Below are 19,627 nucleotides of genomic sequence, written 5' to 3'. Positions count from 1 at the left end.
TAAAAAAATATATTTTTAGATTTTACAAAATGATTTTTGAACTAAAAACACAGAAAAAATGGATTAAATAATGACAATTATCGATTTAAAAGGGGGAAAATCAGGACATTTAATATACATCTATACTCTTCATTTTAATTTGTTCCTAAAACAGAAAGTCGCCACTCATCGTTGACTTCCCGGGCCGCACAAAATGATCCGGCGGTCCACATTTGGCCCGCGGGCCACCTTTTTGACACCCATGCCATAATCCCCCAATTTTGCCGTTCGGTCATTTGCCCCGCCCTCTCCACCCACAAACGAGCGATTTGCATGCGAGTCAACGAGCAACCCTAATTGGGATTATTGGGGAATAATTGCCCCAATCCGTCTCCCTCCTGTTTTAGCTCCGCCCCCTCTTTTTCCTCCTCCTCGCTTCTTCTTCTTCTACTTTTCTTCTTCTTCTTCTCATTCTGCCGCTGCCGGCTGGCGACGTCCAACAAAACAAAGAAATCGCACGATTCCTTCAAGATGGACGCAAATCGCCATGGGATTTTATTTTGCATTTTAGACCTGGTCGTGCTCAATGAAAGGGTTTTATGAGTTTTTCCTTTTTTTTTTGGACCCGCTCGTCCTCTGGAGATCTCCCTTGCCTCCCCCCCACTCCCATTTCCGCCCCCCTTCTCCCCCCTCCCCCCTCCTTTCGACGTGATGCAGCAGCAGCACGAAGCGACGATGTTTACACGCTCGACGCTGGGATTTTTCGACCGTGGCTTTTAAACGGGTATTCGGCGAAGGGGAAAGGCTCAGAACTGGATGCCGTTCTTGGTCCCGTTTCCGTTCCAGCATCCGTTCCTGTTTCCCTTTGGATGGATTCGCGCATAACAGGTGTTCCGAGCATGAGGTTTGACGGCGCTCTTCTTTCTCTTCTCTCTTTCTCTGCGATTATTTATATATTTATTTTTGGTTTTTTTTTCGACGCGGAGACAAAGCGGAGGCCCGCTGCTTTTGGTGTCCGCTCGGCTTGGACGGATAAACGGATGGACGGACGGACGGACTGACTGATGGACGTCTGGTTTTGCGACATGAAATGAAATGAAATGAAAGGTAGGTCGTCTTTTCTAATGCGTTCTTAGTAGGGGTGCTAATAAGGATGTCGCTTTGCTTGGCCTACATTGAGGGGGGAGGTAGGCTGGGGGTGGGGGTGGGGGTGTGGGGGCTTACCCTGGCTAGCATGATGGCTGGAAACGTCTTGCGATTGTGCAGAGGCAGCTTTCATGTTTTTTTTGTGCTTTTTATTAATGGAAGATTATTTGATGATTGGGTTTTTGAATGATTTGAGTGGGATTTTGTTAGATGCCTTCTAAAGTGGGTGTTTTTTTAGGAGTTTTGCATTTTTTTTTATATAGGTTTTGGGGGATTTTTTTTGGAGAGGGTGGGGGTTTTTGCCATTTTATTTTGCGTTTGTTTTTGTAGCTTTGCTATTTAAAATGAATTTTTGTAAAAAAAAAAATCGAGTTTTGCCTATTTTTTTGCATGTTTGACAGTGTTTTGGGGCATTTTTTTTAGTTTTTTTTTTTAATCCAGTTTGTTTTTTTGTGCATTTTTTACAGTGTTTTTTTGTGTGCATTTTTTTCAGTGTTTATTTTTTTTGCATTTTTTTCAGGGTTTGTTTGTTTTTTTGCATTTTTTTTACAGTGTTTGTTTTTTTGGATTTTTTTCTCAGTGTTAGTTTTTTTGCATTATTTAGTGTTTTGTTTTTTGCATTTTTTCAGTGTTTTTTTTTGCATTTTTTACAGCGTTTTTTTTTTAGCATTTTTTTTCCAGTTTTTTTTTTTTTTTTTTAATCAGTATTTGTATATTTTTGTTTCTTGCAATTTTTATGTTTAGCCAGTTTTTTCCACATTTAATGTTGACTGAAGAAAATAACCTGCAGTGAAGAAAAAACCCCTAAAAATAAGCTTCTAGCACGAAATATAATGCACAAAAAATAATTCAGCATGAAATCTTTCATGCAAAAAAATATCCAAACAAACCCAATGATGATGTCATTTGTATGGATGGATGTTTAACGAGTTGTTTACTTGTTAGGATAAAGAAATGTGGTTGTCCAGTCAATACTACTCGTGTTAGCATGGCATGCTATCAATCAAGCCTCGTTGCTAAATTGTGTCTTTAATAACTGATTAAAACCACTCGGAGTTCTATAAATGTGCAGTGTTATTGTTATTACTATTTTTCTTGTGTAACGTTAACGCTAATGAGCGATTAGCACCAGGCTAATGCTAGTCGCGAGAAGCTACGCTAGCAGAGCTAGCCGTAGGAACGCTAAATGTGCTAATCACACTCTGTATCATTGTTTTTGAAACATTCAAGATTAAAATAGGTTTAAAGCGGTTTAAAAATGTCAATAGTCCACGTTTACGTTGCATGTGAAGCTAAAGCTAACGTCTATAAAATGGCTAAAGCAATGAATGACAATTAGCATTGTCAAAATGAATTGGATTTCTCAATGAGTGTCCTATGACGACTAAAGCTAAAATATTAATAACATTTTCCAATTTTTTGGGAGATTCTTTTGTGGGGAAGCTTTTATTTTTGTTTCCCATTTTTTAATAGCGTTTTTTATTTATTTTTTAAAATAATTTTGTTGTCTTTATTGTGATTTCCACAGTATTTAGCTTTGTATTTGCACTTTAAAAAGTGCTCCATTCCAGGTAATATTAATGCCTGGGTTATTTCCAGTCCATTTTGGGTCACATTTTGTTCATTTTATGCCAAAACGTAACTTCCTGTTGATTTTGGGGCAATTCTAGGTCACTTCCTGTTGATTTTGGGGCAATTCTAGGTCACTTCCTGTTGATTTTGGGGCAATTCTAGGTCACTTCCTGTTGATTTTGGGGCAATTCTAGGTCACTTCCTGTTTATTTTTTATGTCCAATTTTTGGGGCGTTTACTGCAGGAAGGGGCGGGGCCAACATGCGCTTTTGCTCTAATGAAGCAGAGAAGCAACGCCACCTACAGCCCTGCGTGTGTGTGTGTGTGTGCGTGCGTATATTCACCCACACATGCGAGCTGGTGTAGCTTAGCAACGGGGAAGGTAGTTACCCAGAGAGCCAAAGTGCTTGACGGGTTTACACGTCTAATTTATTGAGAGTGGGAGGGGCAAAATCAAATGCTAAAAAAAGCAATCAATAGCAACAACAAAAACAGCAAGTTGCGGGTCAGTTGCTATTGATTTTGGGTGACTTCCTGTTCATTTTTGGGCATACCTGGGTTATTTCCAGTCCATTATGCGTCATGTTTTGTTCATTTTATGCTGGGAGGTCACTTCCTGTTGATTTCGGGTCACTTCCTGTTCATTTTTGGGCATGCCTGGGTTAACTCCAGTCCATTTTGGGCCATGTTTTGTTCTTATGCTAATGGGACACTTCCTGTTGATTTGGGCGAATTGTTGGTCATTTTATGCCAAAGGGTCACTTCCTGTTGATTATGGGGCAATTCTAGGTCACTTCCTGTTGATTATGGGGCAATTCTAGGTCACTTCCTGTTGATTTTGGGGCAACCCTAGGTCACTTCCTGTTGATTTTGGGGCAATTCCAGGTAGGTCACTTCCTGTTGATTTTGGGGCGACTCTACGTCACTTCCAGTTGATTTTGGGGCAATTCTAGGTCACTTCCTGTTGATTTTGGGGCAATTCCAGGTCACTTCCTGTTGATTTTGGGGCAATTCTAGGTAACTTCCTGTTGCTCTTGGGTCACTTCCAGTTGGTTTTGGACAATTCTAGGTCACTTCTTGTTGATTTTGGAGCAATTCTAGGTCACTTCCTGTTGATTTTTGGGCAATTCTAGGTCAATTCCTTTTACTCTTGGGTCACTTCCTGTTGATTTTGGGGCAATTCTACGTCTCTTCCTGTTGATTTCGGGGCAATTCTAGGTCACTTCCTGTTGATTTTTGGGCAATTCTAGGTCACTTCCTGTTGATTTGGGGGAAAATCTAGGTCACTTCCTGTTGATTTTGGGGCAATTCTAGGTCACTTCCTGTTGATTTTGGGGCAATTCTAGGTCACTTCCTGTTGATTTTGGGGCAATTCTAGGTCACTTCCTGTTGATTTTGGGGCGACTCTAGGTGACTTCCTGTTGATTTTGGGGTGACTCTAGGTCACTTCCAGTTTTTGGGGCAATTTTAGGTCACTTCCTGTTGATTTATGGGCAATTCTAGGTCACTTCCTGTTGATTTGGAGGAAAATCTAGGTCACTTCCTGTTCATTTCAGGGCAATTCTAGGTCAATTCCTTTGACTCTTGGATCACTTCACTTCCTGTTGATTTCGGGGCAATTCTAGGTCACTTACTTTTGCTCTCGGGTCACTTGTAGCCCTTGGGTAACTTCCGGTTGCTCTTGGGTCACTTCCTGTTTGCTTTTGTGCACTAAACCAACTCTCCCCACCCCCCAAAGCAGGCTTCTCCTGGTAAAGGGGCATGGCCAACCAGAGCCTGTCGGCGGAGGGCGTCCTGGCGGCGGCGACGGCGGCGGAGGGCGACGGCGGCGATGCTGACGGCGGCGGCGGCGGGGGCGGTGACGGCTGGGTCCAGCTGAAGCTCCTCTCCTTGGGCCTGATCATCTGCGTGAGCCTGGCGGGCAACCTGTCGCTATCCCTGCTGGTGGCCCGGGAGCGCACCCTGCGCAAGGCGCCCTACTTCTTCCTCCTGGACCTGTGCCTGGCCGACGCGGCCCGCTCGGCCGCCTGCCTGCCCCTGGCGCTGGCCTCGGTGCGCCGCGGCTCGGCCTGGGCCTACGGCGGAGCCGGCTGCAAGGCGGCGGCCTTCCTGGCCGTCCTCTTCTGCTTCCACGCCGCCTTCATGCTCCTGTGCGTGGCCGTCACCCGCTACCTGGCGGTGGCCCACCACCGCTTCTACGCCAAGCGCATGACGGCGTGGACCTGCGGCGGCGTGGTGTGCGCCGCCTGGACGCTGGCGGCGGCCATGGCCTTCCCGCCCGTGCTGGACGTGGGCACCTACAAGTTCATCCGCGAGGAGGACCAGTGCACCTTCGAGCACCGCTACCTGAAGACCAACGACACGCTGGGCTTCATGCTGATGCTAGCGGCCGCCGTGTTGGCGGCGCACGCCTTCTACGCCAAGCTGCTGCTCTTCGAGTACCGCCACCGCAAGATGAAGCCGGTCCAGCCCGTGCCGGCCATCAGCCAAAACTGGACCTTCCACGGACCGGGCGCCACGGGTCAGGCGGCGGCCAACTGGATCGCCGGTTTCGGCCGGGGTCCGCTCCCGCCCACGCTTTTGGGCGTACGGCAACAACAGCAACAGCAGCAACAGCAGAACCCGCGCGGTGGCGGTGGCGGCGGGGGGCAACGGCGCCGCCTGCTGGCCATGGACGAGGTGCGCTCGGAGCGCCGCCTGGGCCGCATGTTCTACGCCCTGACCGTGCTCTTCCTGCTCCTGTGGGCGCCTTACGTGGGCGCCTGTTTCTGGCGCGTCCTGGTGGCGTCGCGCGGCGTACCCCGCCGCTATCTGTCCGTGGCCGTGTGGATGAGCTTCGCGCAGGCCGCCGTCAACCCGCTGTGTTGCCTGCTGCTCAACCGCGACCTGCGCCAGGCCTTGAGGGCCCGCCTCCCGGCCTATCGCGGGGCCAAGCAGCACCTCCCCCAGGATGAGGCCTATTGTATCATGTGAGGAGGGGGAGGAGGGTGGGGGAGGGACTGACTGAATGACGGACGGACGGAGCGACAAATAGGAAGCCGATGTTCCCGCCAAGGGCCCGGTGGGCGGGGTTTAGGCGGACTTGGATCCCTCCCCTTCCGGAAAGGCCTAACGTCGAAAAGTCGGGCGGAAATGCAGGCCAGACCAAACGAGTCGATTGACAGATAGACACAGGAAGTGAATAGAGTCGAGGAATTCTACGATTTGATTGGATGAAATATTTGAAGGGGGAAATGTAAAAGGGGATTTGATTGTGATGTGTTTTATTGCATTTTTTTCAAAAGTTGTCAATAATTTACTAATGAGTTTATGAATTATTTTTTTAATTAGAATACTTTTTGATTAGATTTTTCTCCCAAGGGAATAAAAAAAAACTGATTATTTTTCAAAATAAATTCCTTTTTTTCATAGTTTCTCCAAATTGATCCATTTAGTATTTCATTAAAAAAAAAAGATAAAGATAATTCAATTATTAATTTCATATATTTATTCTTTTAATTGTTTATTTATCCCTTCATTCTGTTAAATGACAATTGTCCCGGGCTACTTCCTGTACAATTTTGGATCACTTCCTGTTGATTTTAAAGCACGCCTGGGTCACTTCCTGTTTGTTTGGGGTAGTCCCAGGTCACTTCCTGTGAATTTTGCATCACTTCCTGTTGATTTTAAAGCACGCCTGGGTCACGTCCTGTTCATTGGCACTTTTTGATTACTTGGGACTTTTTTTGGGTCACTTCCTGTTTCTTTGGGGTAGTCCCGGGTCACTTCCTGTTAATTTTAAAGCGCACCTGGGTCACAGCCTGTTCATTGGCACTTTTTGATGATTTGGGAGTTTTTTTTGGGTCACTTCCTTTTTGTTTGGTGTAGTCCTGGGTCACTTCCTGTTTATTTGGGGTAGTCCCAGGTCACTTCCTGTACAATTTTGGACCAATTCCTGTTGATTTTAAAGCACGTCCTGTATATCAGCAATGTTTGATAATTTGGGATGGTTCTTTGGGTCACTTCCTGTTTGATTAGGTTAGTCCCGGGTCACTTCCTGTACAATTTTGGATCACTTCCTGTTTCTTTGGGGTAGTCCCGGGTCACTTCCCGTACAATTTTGGATCACTTCCTGTTGATTTTAAAGCATGTCCTGTATATCAGCAGTTTGATAATCTGGGATGGTTTTTTGGGTCACTTCCTGTTTGTTTGAGGGTAGTTCCGGGTCACTCCCTGTAAATTTTGGACCACTTCCTGTTTATTTTTAAAACAACTGGGTCACATCCTGTTCATTGGCACTTTTTGATCATTTGGGAGGGTTTTTTGGGTCACTTCCTGTTTGTTTGGGGTAGTCCCAGGTTATTTCCTGTAAATTTTGGACCACTTCCTGTTTATTTTTAAAACAACTGGGTCATATCCTGTTTATTGGCACTTCTTGATCATTTGGGAGGGATTTATGGGTCACTTCCTGTTTGTTTTGGGGTAGTTCCGGGTCACTTCCTGTAAATTTTGGACCACTTCCTGTTTATTTTTAAAACAACTGGGTCACATCCTGTTCATTGGCACTTTTTGATCATTAAGGAGGGTTTTTTGGGTCACTTCCTGTTTCTTTGGGGTAGTTCCGGGTCACTTCCTGTTTGTTTGAAGGAAATTTTCATTATTTGGGGCTCAAAAAGAGCCCCGGACATGATTTTTTGGCAGGTCTGACTGGAAAATGATTAAGAGTGAACGACCGTGGAAGTTGAATGTGCGGCAAGAAATGAAAATATGAAACGTATAGCGCAAGTTTTTCTCCAGTTTCGGCAGGAACGGAGAAGGCGGAGCCAAACGTGGGACCGTCTGCTGTAAACTGTACAGTCGAGCCGAGGGGGGCTCTTTGCCCGCCCGTCAATAAAACGTACCATTTTCAAGCGTGCCTGGTTTTTTAATGTGACGTGACTACGTCCAAATTTTTTCAAAAAAGATGTTTTATTCCATTTTTAAACTCAAATTCCGCATTGTTTTGTGCTGCCACTCCTCTAAATTGGACGTCCATTGCCGTCAATGGCAGACCATGATTATTTCATTATGGCCTAGATTACATTTCAAAGAATACTGCTGATTTCCACTTAGCAATTTATTAAAGACATCTTCGGTTCACCATTGTAAATGGACAATAAATATTATATATACACACACACACACACAAAGTGGAAACGTGCAGAATGTATAATCCAAATAAGACGAAGCACATCCAAACAGCAAATATTACTAGTGTCATTTCTGGCAGAATTGATGGCGCTATTTACAATCAACCAATAGGTGGCAGCAGAGTTCAGCGCCAAACTATTTGCCTCAAGAAGAAGAATGAGAAGTACTGATGTCATGGTTTTTGATCTAATTAATTTGGAGGGAAATTTTACTTGTCCAATAAAGGCTTTTTTTTCCCTTAACATTTTTTTTTTTTTTTTTTTTTAGGGAAACAAAGGTTTAACCCCTTGATGCCCGAATTGCCGTTTCACGAATATTAATTATTGGAGTATAGTACATGGGAACCATTTTAATGCCAAAAATAACAGATATAGAAATTAAATGAAAAAAAAAACAGCTAAAAATCGGAAATTCGAAAAATTAAAATCATTAAAAAACATGCGAGAAATGAAAAATACACTTTTTAAACATAAAAAAACTTGGAGGCGGGGCTTCCCAAAAAACATAAAGGAGGAATTTAATATGGTAATGAATTTTATTTTTATGACTATTTTAGGTTCAGCCAAAAATCTGAAAAATTTAAATCATAAAAAAAACTACGAGAAATGAAAAATATATATTTTTTAAAATTTAATAATTTGGAGGAGGCGGGGCTTCCCAAAAAACAAAGGAATTTACAATGGTAATAAATTTAAATTTTATGACTATTTATATGTTCAGCTAAAAATGGGAAAATCTGAAAAATTAAAATCATAAAAAAACCATGAGAAATGAGAAATATACTTTTTAAAATATAAATAATTTAGAGGAGGCGGGGCTTCCCAAAAAACAAAGAAGGAATTTACTATGATAATAAATTTTAATTTTATGACTATTAATATGTTCAGCTAAAAATCGGAAAATCCGAAAAATTTCAAGCATAAAAAAACAGACGAGAAATGAAACATTTTTTTTTAAATTTAATAATTTGGAAGAGGCGGGCTTCCCCAAAAAAAACATAAAGGAGAAATTTACTATGGTAATAAATTTTAATTTTATTTTATGTTCAGCCAAAATTCAGAAAATGCCAAAAAATAAAATCATAAAAAAAAACATACAAGAAATGAAAAATATACTTTTTAAAAATTAAATAATTTGGAGGAGGCGGGGCTTCCCCAAAAAACATAAAGGAGAATTTTAGTATGGTAATACATTTTTATTTTATGACTATTTATATGTTCTCTAAATCCTTGTTTTTTAATCTATAATATTCCCATTTTTAGTCGGTATTTTTCACTAAAATTTTCTTTCTACACACATATACATATATTTATATATACATTTTTTTAAATGACTGTTTTATCAATGTACATTCAGGCATCAAGGGCTTAAACATTCCTTGTTTTCTCTGGAAATAAAAACGAAAATAAACGGCGCCCCCTGGATCACCTGCCATCTTTCCGCCTCTCCTCCGCCATTTTGTGCCGTCACTTCTGCTCCCGCCTCCAGATGATGAGCATGCCGGTGGCATCGGCGGAGGCCAGCAGGCTCTCGTCGCAGTTGAAGCTGACGTCCAGGACGGGTCCGCCGTGGCCTTGCAGCTTGTTGACGATGGCCTTGCTGTTCCTTTCCACGTCCAGGAAGTACACGCAGGCGTCCTCGCTTCCCGTCACTGCGGAGACGACGTCGCCCGTCATCGGCGGCCCGACACGCCGTCATTCCGGCGTCCAACTTACCCACGCAGGCCCCCTGCCTGAAGGACATGAGCGGGCAGAAGATGCTGTGAATGGGTTGCGAGTTGTGCTGGATGGGGAAGCTCTTCTTCAGCTGGAGACCGCCTTCGTTGTCCACCACCCTGCCAGGTCAAAGGTCAAAGCGTGACTTCAGCTAGGCGGAGCTTGGCATCCGGCGTCGGCAGACGAAGGTACCTGTAGAGGAGCAGCTTGTTGATGCAAGCGTTGACCAGCAGGGAGGGGTCTCGCGCCTCCCGGCTGATCCAGGAACGGGCCGAGATGCTGCAGATGGAGCTGCCTTCGCTCACCACCAGACGCTTGGCTTTGGTTAGCTTGCCTGCGCACACCGACAACAAAAATCACAATGCCTCTACTTACAAAATATGCCTAACCTACCTCTACTTAAGAAAAATGCTGACCCTACCTCTACTGACAAAATACTCAGGTTACAAAAATCGATTATAGACGGCGATGCCTCTATTTACAAAATACGCCTAACCTACCTCTACTTAAGAAATTTGCATACCCCACCCCCACTTACGAAATATGCTAAACCTACCTCTACTTACAAAATACGCCTTTCCTTCCTCTACTTAAGAAATGTGCCTACCCCACCTCTACTTACAAAATATACATGCCCTCTACTTACGAAATATGCATACCCCACCTCAATTTACGAAATATGCTAAGCCTACCTCTACTTACAAAATATGCCTACCCCTCTACTTAATTTGCATACCCCACCTCTACTTATGCATACTAAAATGCATAACTAAAATATGCCCACTTCCTACGAAATATGCCTACCCTACCCCCACTTACGAAATATGCTAACACTACCTCTACTTACAAAATATGCCTACCCCTCTACTTACGAAATATGCATAACCTACCTCTATTTACGACATATGCCCTCTACTTACAAAATATGCCTACCCTACCCCCACTTACAAAATATGCTAACACTACCTCTACTTACAAAATATACATACCGATTTCTACTTACAAAATATGCATACCTCACCTCTACTTACAAAATATACATAACCTACCTCAATTTACGGAATATGCATACCTAACCTACCTCTAGTTACAAATATTTTATATATCTTAAAACATTTGCATACCATACCCCCACTTACAAAATATGCTAACCCTACCTCTACATACAAAATATGCATACCCCACCTCTACTTACGACATATACCTAACCTACCTCTACTCACAAAATACGCATACATACCCACTTCTACTTACGAAATACGCCTACCCTACCCCCACTTACAAAATATGCTAACCCTCCCTCTACTTACGAAATATGCTAACCCTACCTTTACTTACAAATATTTTATATATATTAAAAAAATTGCATACCATACCCCCACTTATAAAATATGCTAACCCTACCTCTACTTACGAAATATGCATACCCCACCTCTACTTACAACATGTACCTAACCTACCACTAATTACAAAATATGCATAACATATCCACTTTCACTTACGAGATATGCCTACCCTTCCCCACTTACAAAATATGCTAACCCTACCTCTACTTACAAAATATGCTAACCTTACCTCTACTTACGAAATATTCTAACCCTACCTCTACTTACCAAATATGCCTACCTTATCCCATCCCACCTCTACTTACAAAATATGCACGCCCACCTCTTCTTACGAAATAAGCCTAACCTACCCCCACTTACAAAATATGCTAACACTACCTCTACTTACAAAATATGCTAACACTACTTCTACTTACAAAATATGCATAGCCTACCCCCACTTACGAAATATGCTGACCCTACCTCTACTTACGAAATACTCGGCTTACAAAAAGGGAACATTTAGTCTCATACGAAGAAAAAAAACAAAAACGCTGGTAGCATATTGAAGACCATGGAAGGAATGCCAATGTTTCCATGTCAAAAGCAAGTTTCAAAAGCCCTTTTGGAACAAATGCATTTGGTAAGTAGAGGTAGCACTGTATGAATTTCCAGACAACCCCCGTACTAAGTCGTCGACGTGGTAACCCCGGCCGGGATTCTACCTGTGGCCATGTCGAAGAGGAAAGAGAAGATGCTGCCCCTGTCGTCACCCGCCCACAGAATCCTTCCGGGGGAGTCGAAGGAGAGCGACAAGACGCGACCGGTCAGCTTGCTGGAGCCGCCCTTGGCCTTTTTGCCCGTGGAGATGTTGACCACGTGCACGTGGTGCTTACTGTTGCCCACCTGTTCAACGACACCCAAAACAACAAAAGTCATTACCAACACATCAAAGAAAAATAAAAAAATATTAGACTGGGACCTCTAGCGCCTTTTTACTCATTTTTCCAGAGACTTTTTGTACTTTAAAAGTGGTGAAATGACTAAAAAGACATGTTTTCATGTATTTTTGGCTTTTAAATATGGCTCTCAAAGAATAATATTTGAAAATAGGAATTGTTTATGGATAAGTCTTTGGCCTAGTACCAGAAAAGACTTAAAATGAAGCTAATATAGCAAAAGTCCGCTAGCTTAACTGCTAAAAAATGTGATTTTTGTGTATATTATTTTAACACATCAGTCAAAAAAGTTGACAAATAAACCTCTTAACTAAATCGACAGCCATTTTGATAATCAAAGACTTGCCACAAAACAATTGGGGATTGAATTGATGTGATAAATGCTATTGTTCAAGCTAATATAGCAAAAGTCCGCTAGTTTAAATGCTATAAAATGCATTTTTTTTCTCAATTCTTTTAACAAATCATTCAAAAAGTTGACAAATAAACCTTTAAATTAAATCGACAGCCATATTGACAAACAAAGACTTGCCACAAAACAAATTGAGTCGTCAAAATTAAGCTAATTGACATCGCAAAAGTCCGCTAGCTTAAATGCTATAAAATGCTGATGTCATTGTCTTAACAAATTTCTCTAAGCCACATTTCAATTAAAAAAAAGAGCTAAATATACCGCTAAACTAAAATGCAATTTTAGAAAGAAGTTTTTAGCTATATTAAAAAGATGAAAATAAATAAATAAAATAAAATAATAATAAAACATTAAAAATAAATAAATAAATAAATAAAAATTTAAAAAATTAAAATTAAAATAATTTAAATTAAAAAAAATATTACAAAAATTAAAATTAAAAAAATAAAATTACAAAAATTTAAATAAAAAAAAAAATACAATAAAGATAAATAAATAAATCAAAACATTATTAACATTAAAAAATAAAAATAATAAAAATAAAATAATTAAAAATTTAAATATAAAAATAATTTAAAATTTAAAAAATTAAAATAATTAAAATTAAAGAAATAAACATAATTAAAATTCAAAACATTAAAATAATTAAAATTAAAATAAAAAAAAATCAAAATAATAATAAAAAAAAATCAAAATAAATAAATATAAAAAAAATAAAAATCCTCGCGCTGACACTAACAAGAAGCCTACTTATATCAGGACAGCTTGAGAGCCATATATGGCTCTTTAATCAAAAGCAACCCTCTCAAAACAAATGGTGACGACGGCGCTTGAACGGCGAGCTTTTTTTTTTGCCCGATTCTTATCGGAAATCCGATTGGACGGCGGCGGCGGCGACTGACCACGGTGAGGTTGTTGTTCATGGGCTGGAAGGTGCAGCAGAGCAGCTCGCTGGACTCCGGGTCGCGGACCTCGCGGATGCAACGTCCGTCCTCCGTGTTCCAGATGCGCAGCGTCCCGTCCAGCGAGGCCGACACGATCACGTCGTTGCTGAGGGACCAGGCAAAGTCGCTGACGGGACCCCCGTGGCCCTTCAGGACCACCTTGACGCCGGCCGGGGGCGGAGACAGGCTCATGATGGACAGGGTGGCGTCCAGCGAGCAGCAGGCCAGGAGGTGCTTGTCGTCGTTGGCGAACTGCAAGCGACGGACTGACGGGGAAAAAAAAGACCGTTATTGGGACGCCGTGGATGGCGGACCCTCGCTCAAAATTGATTGGACGTCTATAGCTGCCAGAGGCACTGAAACGGGATCCGTCCTTTCCAGGTATGCCGGACGTTCATTTTGGCCAAATTCGGGTCACTTCCTGTGGATTTTTGGGCACTTCCTGTTTATGTTTTGGTATGGTGACGACCTCTGAACTTTTTTGGGCATTCTCGGGTGACTTCCTGTTGATTATTGGACTATTCTTAAGTCATTTCCTGTGGATTTTTGGGGCTATTCTTGAGTCATCTCCTATTGATTTTTGGGCACTTCCTGTTTATGTTTTGGTGTGGTGACGACCTCTTAACTTTGTCGATTTTGGGGAATTCCCGGGTGACTTCCTGTCAATTTTTGGGCTGTTCTTGGGTCATTTCCTGTTGATTTTTGGGCACTTCCTGTTTTTGTTTCGGGTATGGTGGCGATCTCTTAACTTTGTCGATTTTGGGGCATTCCCAGGTGACTTCCTGTCAATTTTTGGGCTGTTCTTGGGTCATTTCCTGTTGATATTTTGGGCACTTCCTGTTTTTGTTTCGGGTATGGTGGCGATCTCTTAACTTTGTCGATTTGGGGGCATTCCCGGGTGACTTCCTATCGATTTTTGGGCTACTATTGAGTCGTTTCCTGTAGATTTTTGGGCTCTTCCATTTACTTCCTGCTTTCATCTTTTTATTTTCCTCTTGATTTTGGATCACTACATCTTGATTTTTTTTTCCAGGTGACTTCCTGTCGATTTTTGGGCTTTTGTTGAGTCATTTCCTGTTTATTTTTTGGGCACTTCCGGTTACTTCCTGTTTTCCTCTTGATTTTGGATCAATAAATCTTGATATTTTTTTCTGGGTGACTTCCTGTCGATTTTTGGGCTATTGTTGAGTCATATCCTGTTGATTTTTTTGGGCACTTCTGGTAACTTCCTGTTTTTGTTATCTTCCAGGTGACGCCCTTCTAATTCTGGGTCATTACATCATGATTTGGGGGCATTTCCGGGTAACTTCCTGTTTTCATCTTTTTATTTTCCTCTTGATTTTTTTCTGGGTGACTTCCTGTCATTTTTTGGGGTTTCTCAGGTCGTTTCCTGTTCATTTAGGGGCACTTCTCTTCACTTCCTGTTTACTTTTACAACATTTCCAGGTCAAGTCTGTTTAGTTGTTGACTTTGGGCATTTTCAGGGCACTTCCTGTTGATTCTGGGTCATTTCCTGTCCAGTTGAGTCACTTCCAGTTGCTATCGGTTCGATTCCAGGTCCCTTAGTGTTCATTTTGGGTACTTTCTGGGTCTATACATCATGATTTCTGGGTTACTTCCTGTCTATACTTGGGCTATTCTTGAGTCATTTCCTGTTGATTTTTTGGGCACTTCCGGTTACTCCTTGTTTTCATCTTTTTATTTTCCTCTTGATTTTTTTCTGGGTGACTTCCTGTCATTTTTTGGGGGTTCCCAGGTCATTTCCTGTCCATTTAGGGGGCACTTCTCTTCACTTCCTGTTTACTTTGGCAACATTTCCAGGTCAAGTCCGGTTAATTGTTGACTTTGGGCATTTCCAGGGCACTTCCTGTTGATTTTGGGTCACTTCCAGTTGCTTTCGTTTCGATTCCAGGTCCCTTAGCGTTCATTTTGGGTACTTTCTGGGTGACAACATGTCGATTTTTGGCTACGCTTAGGCCACTTCCTGTCGATCTCTGGCTACGCTAAGGCCACTTCCTGTCGATCCCAGGGCACAACTTCCTATTGATTTGGGATCATTTCTGGGTGACATCCTGCTAATTTGAGGTCACGACATTCATTTTTGGCCATGTTTACGTCACCTTCCGTCCATTTTTGGGCATTACCGGGTCACTTCCTGTCCATTTGGCAGTAAACTGACGCCCAATCCCCTTTTGACCGGCAAAGACAAAAAAAAAAAAGTCACTTACCCGCGTAATCCACATGCTGGTCAAATATGTGATACATTCCGGCAAAGGCGTAATTCTCGCTCAAACTGGTGTCGCCGGCCATGGCCCGACTGGCTTCCGCCACCGAGGTGGGCACCAAACTTCCCGGGGGTCTGCGGGGTTATGTTCAGTTTTACAGGTACGTACGGCATTTTTTTTGAGGGTGGAAATAACTAAAGTAATTACAGGCATATTAGCCACATTGGCGTATAAGCTGCACCATCAAAATGGTGGACGGGAGTACCTTTCGTCGTAGACGGCTCGGTTGATCTGCGCCTGAAGTTGGTAGGAGCCTCGGCTGACGGAACGCCGGTGCCCGCGGGCCCCCTGGGCGCGAGGGTCCTCCTCAAAGTCCTGCTGGGGACGGCCAGAGTTCAAAGTCACAACTGTTCACCGAAATCAACGTCAATTCTTAATCTGCAGTCACATTTGGTCTGTCTCCCTCTGGTGGTCAAAACGGTGAATGGCAGCCAATGAGTGAACAAAGTGTTAAAATGCCCCAAAAAGTCGGCTAACCTAAAGTTAGAATCGTTTCAAAAATATAGTGTGTTTTGTACAAGGAATGGGTCTTTCAAAAGAGAAAAATGTGTGTTTTGCAAAATAAGTTTCTTTTAAAAGACAAAAAAAGGAAAATACATGTTTTTCAAAAGAGAAAATAAGTGTTTTGAAGAGGAAAAAGTCTTCCAGAAAAGAAAAAAAAAACTGTTTTGCAGGACAAATGTGTCTTTCAATAGAGAAAAAAAAGTGTTTCAAAATGACAAAAAAAGTGTTTTGTTTTGGAAGACCATTTCTGTTGAAAAAGACACTTTTTCTGTTTTGAAAGACCCATTTGTGTCCAAAAAAAGTGTGTTTTGTTAAAGAACACCAACAGTTCCCCTCCGAAACAGCAGATGGCGCTCTGAAACGACTCAATTCCACAGAAAATTTCAAAGATAGGCTTTTTGGTCTCTTTTGTCTCTTTTCTGTCTGAGAGACAGATTTGATTTTTGATGTTTCGGAAGACCCTTTTCTGTTGCAAAAGACATTTTTTTCAGTTTTGAAAGACCCATTTGTGTCGCAAAAAAAGTGTTTTGTTAGAAGAAACATACCTTTCAAAAGAAAGTGTGTTTCAAAGACAAAAAAAAGTGTGTTTTGCTTAAGAAACGTCGTTCAAAAGAGAAAGAAAGTGTGTTTTGTTAAAGAACGCAAACAGTTTTCCTCCGAAACAGCAGATGGCGCTCTCAAAGAGCGTCTAAGCGGCCTCTGACCTCCATGCGGTCCAGGGTGGTGCGGGAGCTGCGCACGCTGCTGGCCCGGAAGCTGCTCTGCTCGGACAGCGGTCCGTAGCGGAGGGCCAGCAGCTGTCCACGCAGCCTCAGGTAGTGGCGGCGGGCGGCCGCCTCGTAGCCGCACTTGGCGTTCTCTCGCAGCAGCTGACTGCGCCGACGGATGTACTGCGTTCGGAACTGCGGGAAGGTGGGCGTGCGGTAAGCATTGTACCTGTCGTCAAACGTTTGGTCAAAAAAAAATAAAAAATAAAAAGCACAATTCAAACAAAAACAAACCACCGCATTTTCTCGCATAATTAGCCGCCTTCGCGTATAAGCCACACCCTTAAAATGGTTGAATTTTGATTATTGGGGTTAGGGGTTATTATTATTATTTTTTTTCTAAATATTTTATCGATTTTACTTGCTAAGAGGCCGCTGATCTTGCAAATGTAAATATATCTATACATTTTAAATATTTTTTTTATATAAATGTGGTACATATATATTTATTTTTTAATTTTAATTATATATTTCATCAATTTTATATACAAATTTATATATAAATGTGGTACATTTTAATTATATATTTTATCGATTTTATTTTATATACAAATTTATATATAAATGTGGTACATATATTTGTATTTTTTAAATTTTAATTATATATTTTAGCGATTTTATTTTATATACAAATTTATATATAAATGTGGTACATATATATATATTATTTTAATTATATATTTTATCAATTTTATTTTATATACAAATTTATATATAAATGTGGTACATATTTTTTTTAATGTTTATTTTTATTAAATATTTTATTTATATTATATTTTATTGATTTTATTTGCTGTTAAGAGGCCGCTGATCTTGCAAATGTAAATATATCTATAAATTTTATATACAAATTTATATATATATATATAAGGTACATTTTTTTTTATTAAATATTTTATTTATATTATATTTTATCGATTTTATTTGCTGTTAGGCCGCTGATCTTGCAAATTATATACAAATTTATATATAAATGAGGTACATTATTTTTTTTTTTTATTAAATATTTTATTTATATTATATTTTATCGATTTTATTTGCTGTTAAGAGGCCAAACGTAAATTTATATATAAATTTAGAAGACAGTTGTTGCGCTATAAAAAAAGTATCTTTTGAAAAATGGGTTAGATTAAAAAAAGAAACATGTGAGTTACATACATAGCACAGCAAACGTGTATATATTTATGTACAGGTATCTTGACCGGGGAAACACCGCCATCGCGTGTCAAAGCATGGCTACTACATCTGACCTTTTTTTTTAAATACGATTTTTTCGATGATCAATTTTCGACACTTATTGAGGGTCCTTTGACACACACACACACAAACAGAAAAAAATCCATTTATATAATAATATAGATATAGAAAGCTTGATTTTTTCTTGAATTTCATTAATATTTGAAGATAAATTGTTTCGTTGCTAATTTGGAAATGACAGAAAAAGATCCGTTTATATAATAATATCGCTATCGATATAGAAAGCTTGATTTTTTTCTTGAATTTCATTAATATTTGAAGATAAAAGTTAATTTGGAAATGGCGTCAAGCGGAGGGTTTTTGGCTTTGAGGTCTGTATCAACACAAAACTACTTTTAACTAAATATTACACAATTTAACTCATGTTAGGAGAAAGAAATCCATCAAAAAAGGAGATTTAAGTGTCTACGTGACTTTTTTTTGACGTCGCGTCACCCGCAAGCTATTCGGGAAACGCTGTCTTCCATTTTGGGCAAAAAATTGGCACTCTTACCTGGCGTCCACTGCCAACACCTGCTGCCAAACGGCTGCCATGAGACACGCAGGACCTGCACAAAAAAAACACATTTTTTAATCAAATTCAAATCCCCCAGTTTGCAAATTCTGCCCTAGGCTTGCGTGGGTTTTCTCCGGGTACTCCGGTTTCCTCCCATATTCCAAAAACATTCATGCTAGGCTAATTTAGCACATTTAAAGGCTCCTAGCTATGTTATTGTCTCTTCTGAATCCTCTGAAAATGATCCAATCGGGTCCAATTTCCGATCAATCAATCCAATTTTGTTAATTGGGGACATAGCTAGTATTAATGAGGGTAAAAATAGCACACCCACATTTTTTTCGCCTTCAATTTGAATAAAATTATCCAAAATTACAGCCATACAAGAGGATTTAATCCCACATTTTTAATTAAAGTTGCTATGTACGTACTTCAAGTCTCTTAATATAATAAAAAGTAGGTCTGCAATATTAACTCACTCAGAAATATTTAATTTGTAGTAATAAATATATTTCTCTATGTCTGGAAATGCTAAATTAATGTGAATATTTCAATTTCTAGTATTAATTTGTATTTCCTGTCAAGTAAACTGCTTCATTTGCAGCTTTAGTGTCGTTCAAAAGATGCAATAAGACCCAAAATGGCGGATAACCAAAATAACTGCGTCACGACCAAGAACAACGTTTACTAAGAATACGTTATTCCAAATATGTTAACTCAAAAACATACGGCGAGCTCCTGTTTTGGTTTGTTAGCGTCGTTTGTTAGCTTATTAGCTTCTCCGCAAATAGCAGACGAAACACAGAACGACACGCACTCATTTAAGTCACTTATTCGTCATTTGAAGACATTTGTAGGGACTCTTTTCGTCCCATTTCGACGTTGTACGAGGACGAACACGAAGAATAAATGTTAGAAAAGAAGCACGTAGTACCTTTTTTTTAGCTTTGCTCCATCGTTGCACTTCCGGGAAAGTCACGTGATCCGAGACCGGAAGCCGTAACACGCCCCATAGTCACGTCAAAATACAACAAAAACTAGGTTTATTTTCTTATTACATATAATGAGACGAAATAGAACAAAAGGTGGCCTTTTTA

At 40.7% G+C, this 19,627-nt stretch overlaps 2 protein-coding genes across 9 annotated transcripts; one reads left to right on the top strand and one right to left on the bottom strand.

The window, feature by feature from the left end:
• Positions 1-431: 431 nt before the first annotated feature.
• On the top strand, positions 432-6,167 carry LOC144086819 (putative G-protein coupled receptor 173). 5 transcript variants are annotated; one of them, XM_077616969.1, is made up of 3 exons: positions 432-867; positions 966-1,086; positions 4,436-6,167. In XM_077616969.1, the coding sequence occupies exon 3, from the start codon at positions 4,459-4,461 to the stop codon at positions 5,668-5,670; it is 1,212 nt and encodes a 403-aa protein (XP_077473095.1). In that variant the 5' UTR covers positions 432-867; positions 966-1,086; positions 4,436-4,458; the 3' UTR covers positions 5,671-6,167. The 5 variants fall into 5 exon arrangements, with proteins under 5 accessions (XP_077473095.1, XP_077473085.1, XP_077473078.1 ...); XM_077616959.1 differs by having other exon boundaries at positions 432-883; positions 4,439-6,167; XM_077616952.1 differs by having other exon boundaries at positions 432-883.
• Positions 6,168-9,040: 2,873 nt separating this feature from the next.
• On the bottom strand, positions 9,041-19,524 carry wdr13 (WD repeat domain 13). 4 transcript variants are annotated; one of them, XM_077616934.1, is made up of 10 exons: positions 19,465-19,524; positions 18,528-18,582; positions 16,715-16,946; positions 15,712-15,824; positions 15,450-15,580; positions 13,180-13,487; positions 11,632-11,812; positions 9,774-9,915; positions 9,582-9,700; positions 9,041-9,517 (listed from the first exon to the last, which is right to left on the bottom strand). In XM_077616934.1, the coding sequence occupies exons 2-10, from the start codon at positions 18,566-18,568 to the stop codon at positions 9,333-9,335; spliced, it is 1,452 nt and encodes a 483-aa protein (XP_077473060.1). In that variant the 5' UTR covers positions 18,569-18,582; positions 19,465-19,524; the 3' UTR covers positions 9,041-9,332. The 4 variants fall into 4 exon arrangements, with proteins under 4 accessions (XP_077473060.1, XP_077473067.1, XP_077473046.1 ...); XM_077616941.1 differs by having other exon boundaries at positions 16,715-16,912; positions 19,465-19,523; XM_077616920.1 differs by lacking the exon at positions 19,465-19,524 and adding an exon at positions 19,348-19,397.
• Between the last annotated feature and the right edge of the window lie 103 nt (positions 19,525-19,627).

The sequence above is a fragment of the Stigmatopora argus genome, chromosome 1 (assembly GCF_051989625.1).
Source record: "Stigmatopora argus isolate UIUO_Sarg chromosome 1, RoL_Sarg_1.0, whole genome shotgun sequence".
In the NCBI taxonomy this organism is placed as follows: Eukaryota; Metazoa; Chordata; class Actinopteri; order Syngnathiformes; family Syngnathidae; genus Stigmatopora; species Stigmatopora argus.
The sequence above is the reverse complement of the archived record's forward strand: the minus strand, read 5'-3'. Positions and strand labels throughout refer to the sequence as shown.

Coding starts and splice junctions, on each gene's coding strand:
- LOC144086819 (XM_077616969.1), top strand. CDS start 4,459: ATGGCCAACCAGAGCCTGTCGGCGGAGGGCGTCCTGGCGGCGGCGACG.
- wdr13 (XM_077616920.1), bottom strand. Junction 13,488..15,449: donor CCAGCATGTGGATTACGCGG/GTAAGTGACTTT, acceptor TTTCCCCGTCAG/TCCGTCGCTTGCAGTTCGCC. Junction 9,916..11,631: donor CCTCTTCGACATGGCCACAG/GTAGAATCCCGG, acceptor CGGTGTGCGCAG/GCAAGCTAACCAAAGCCAAG.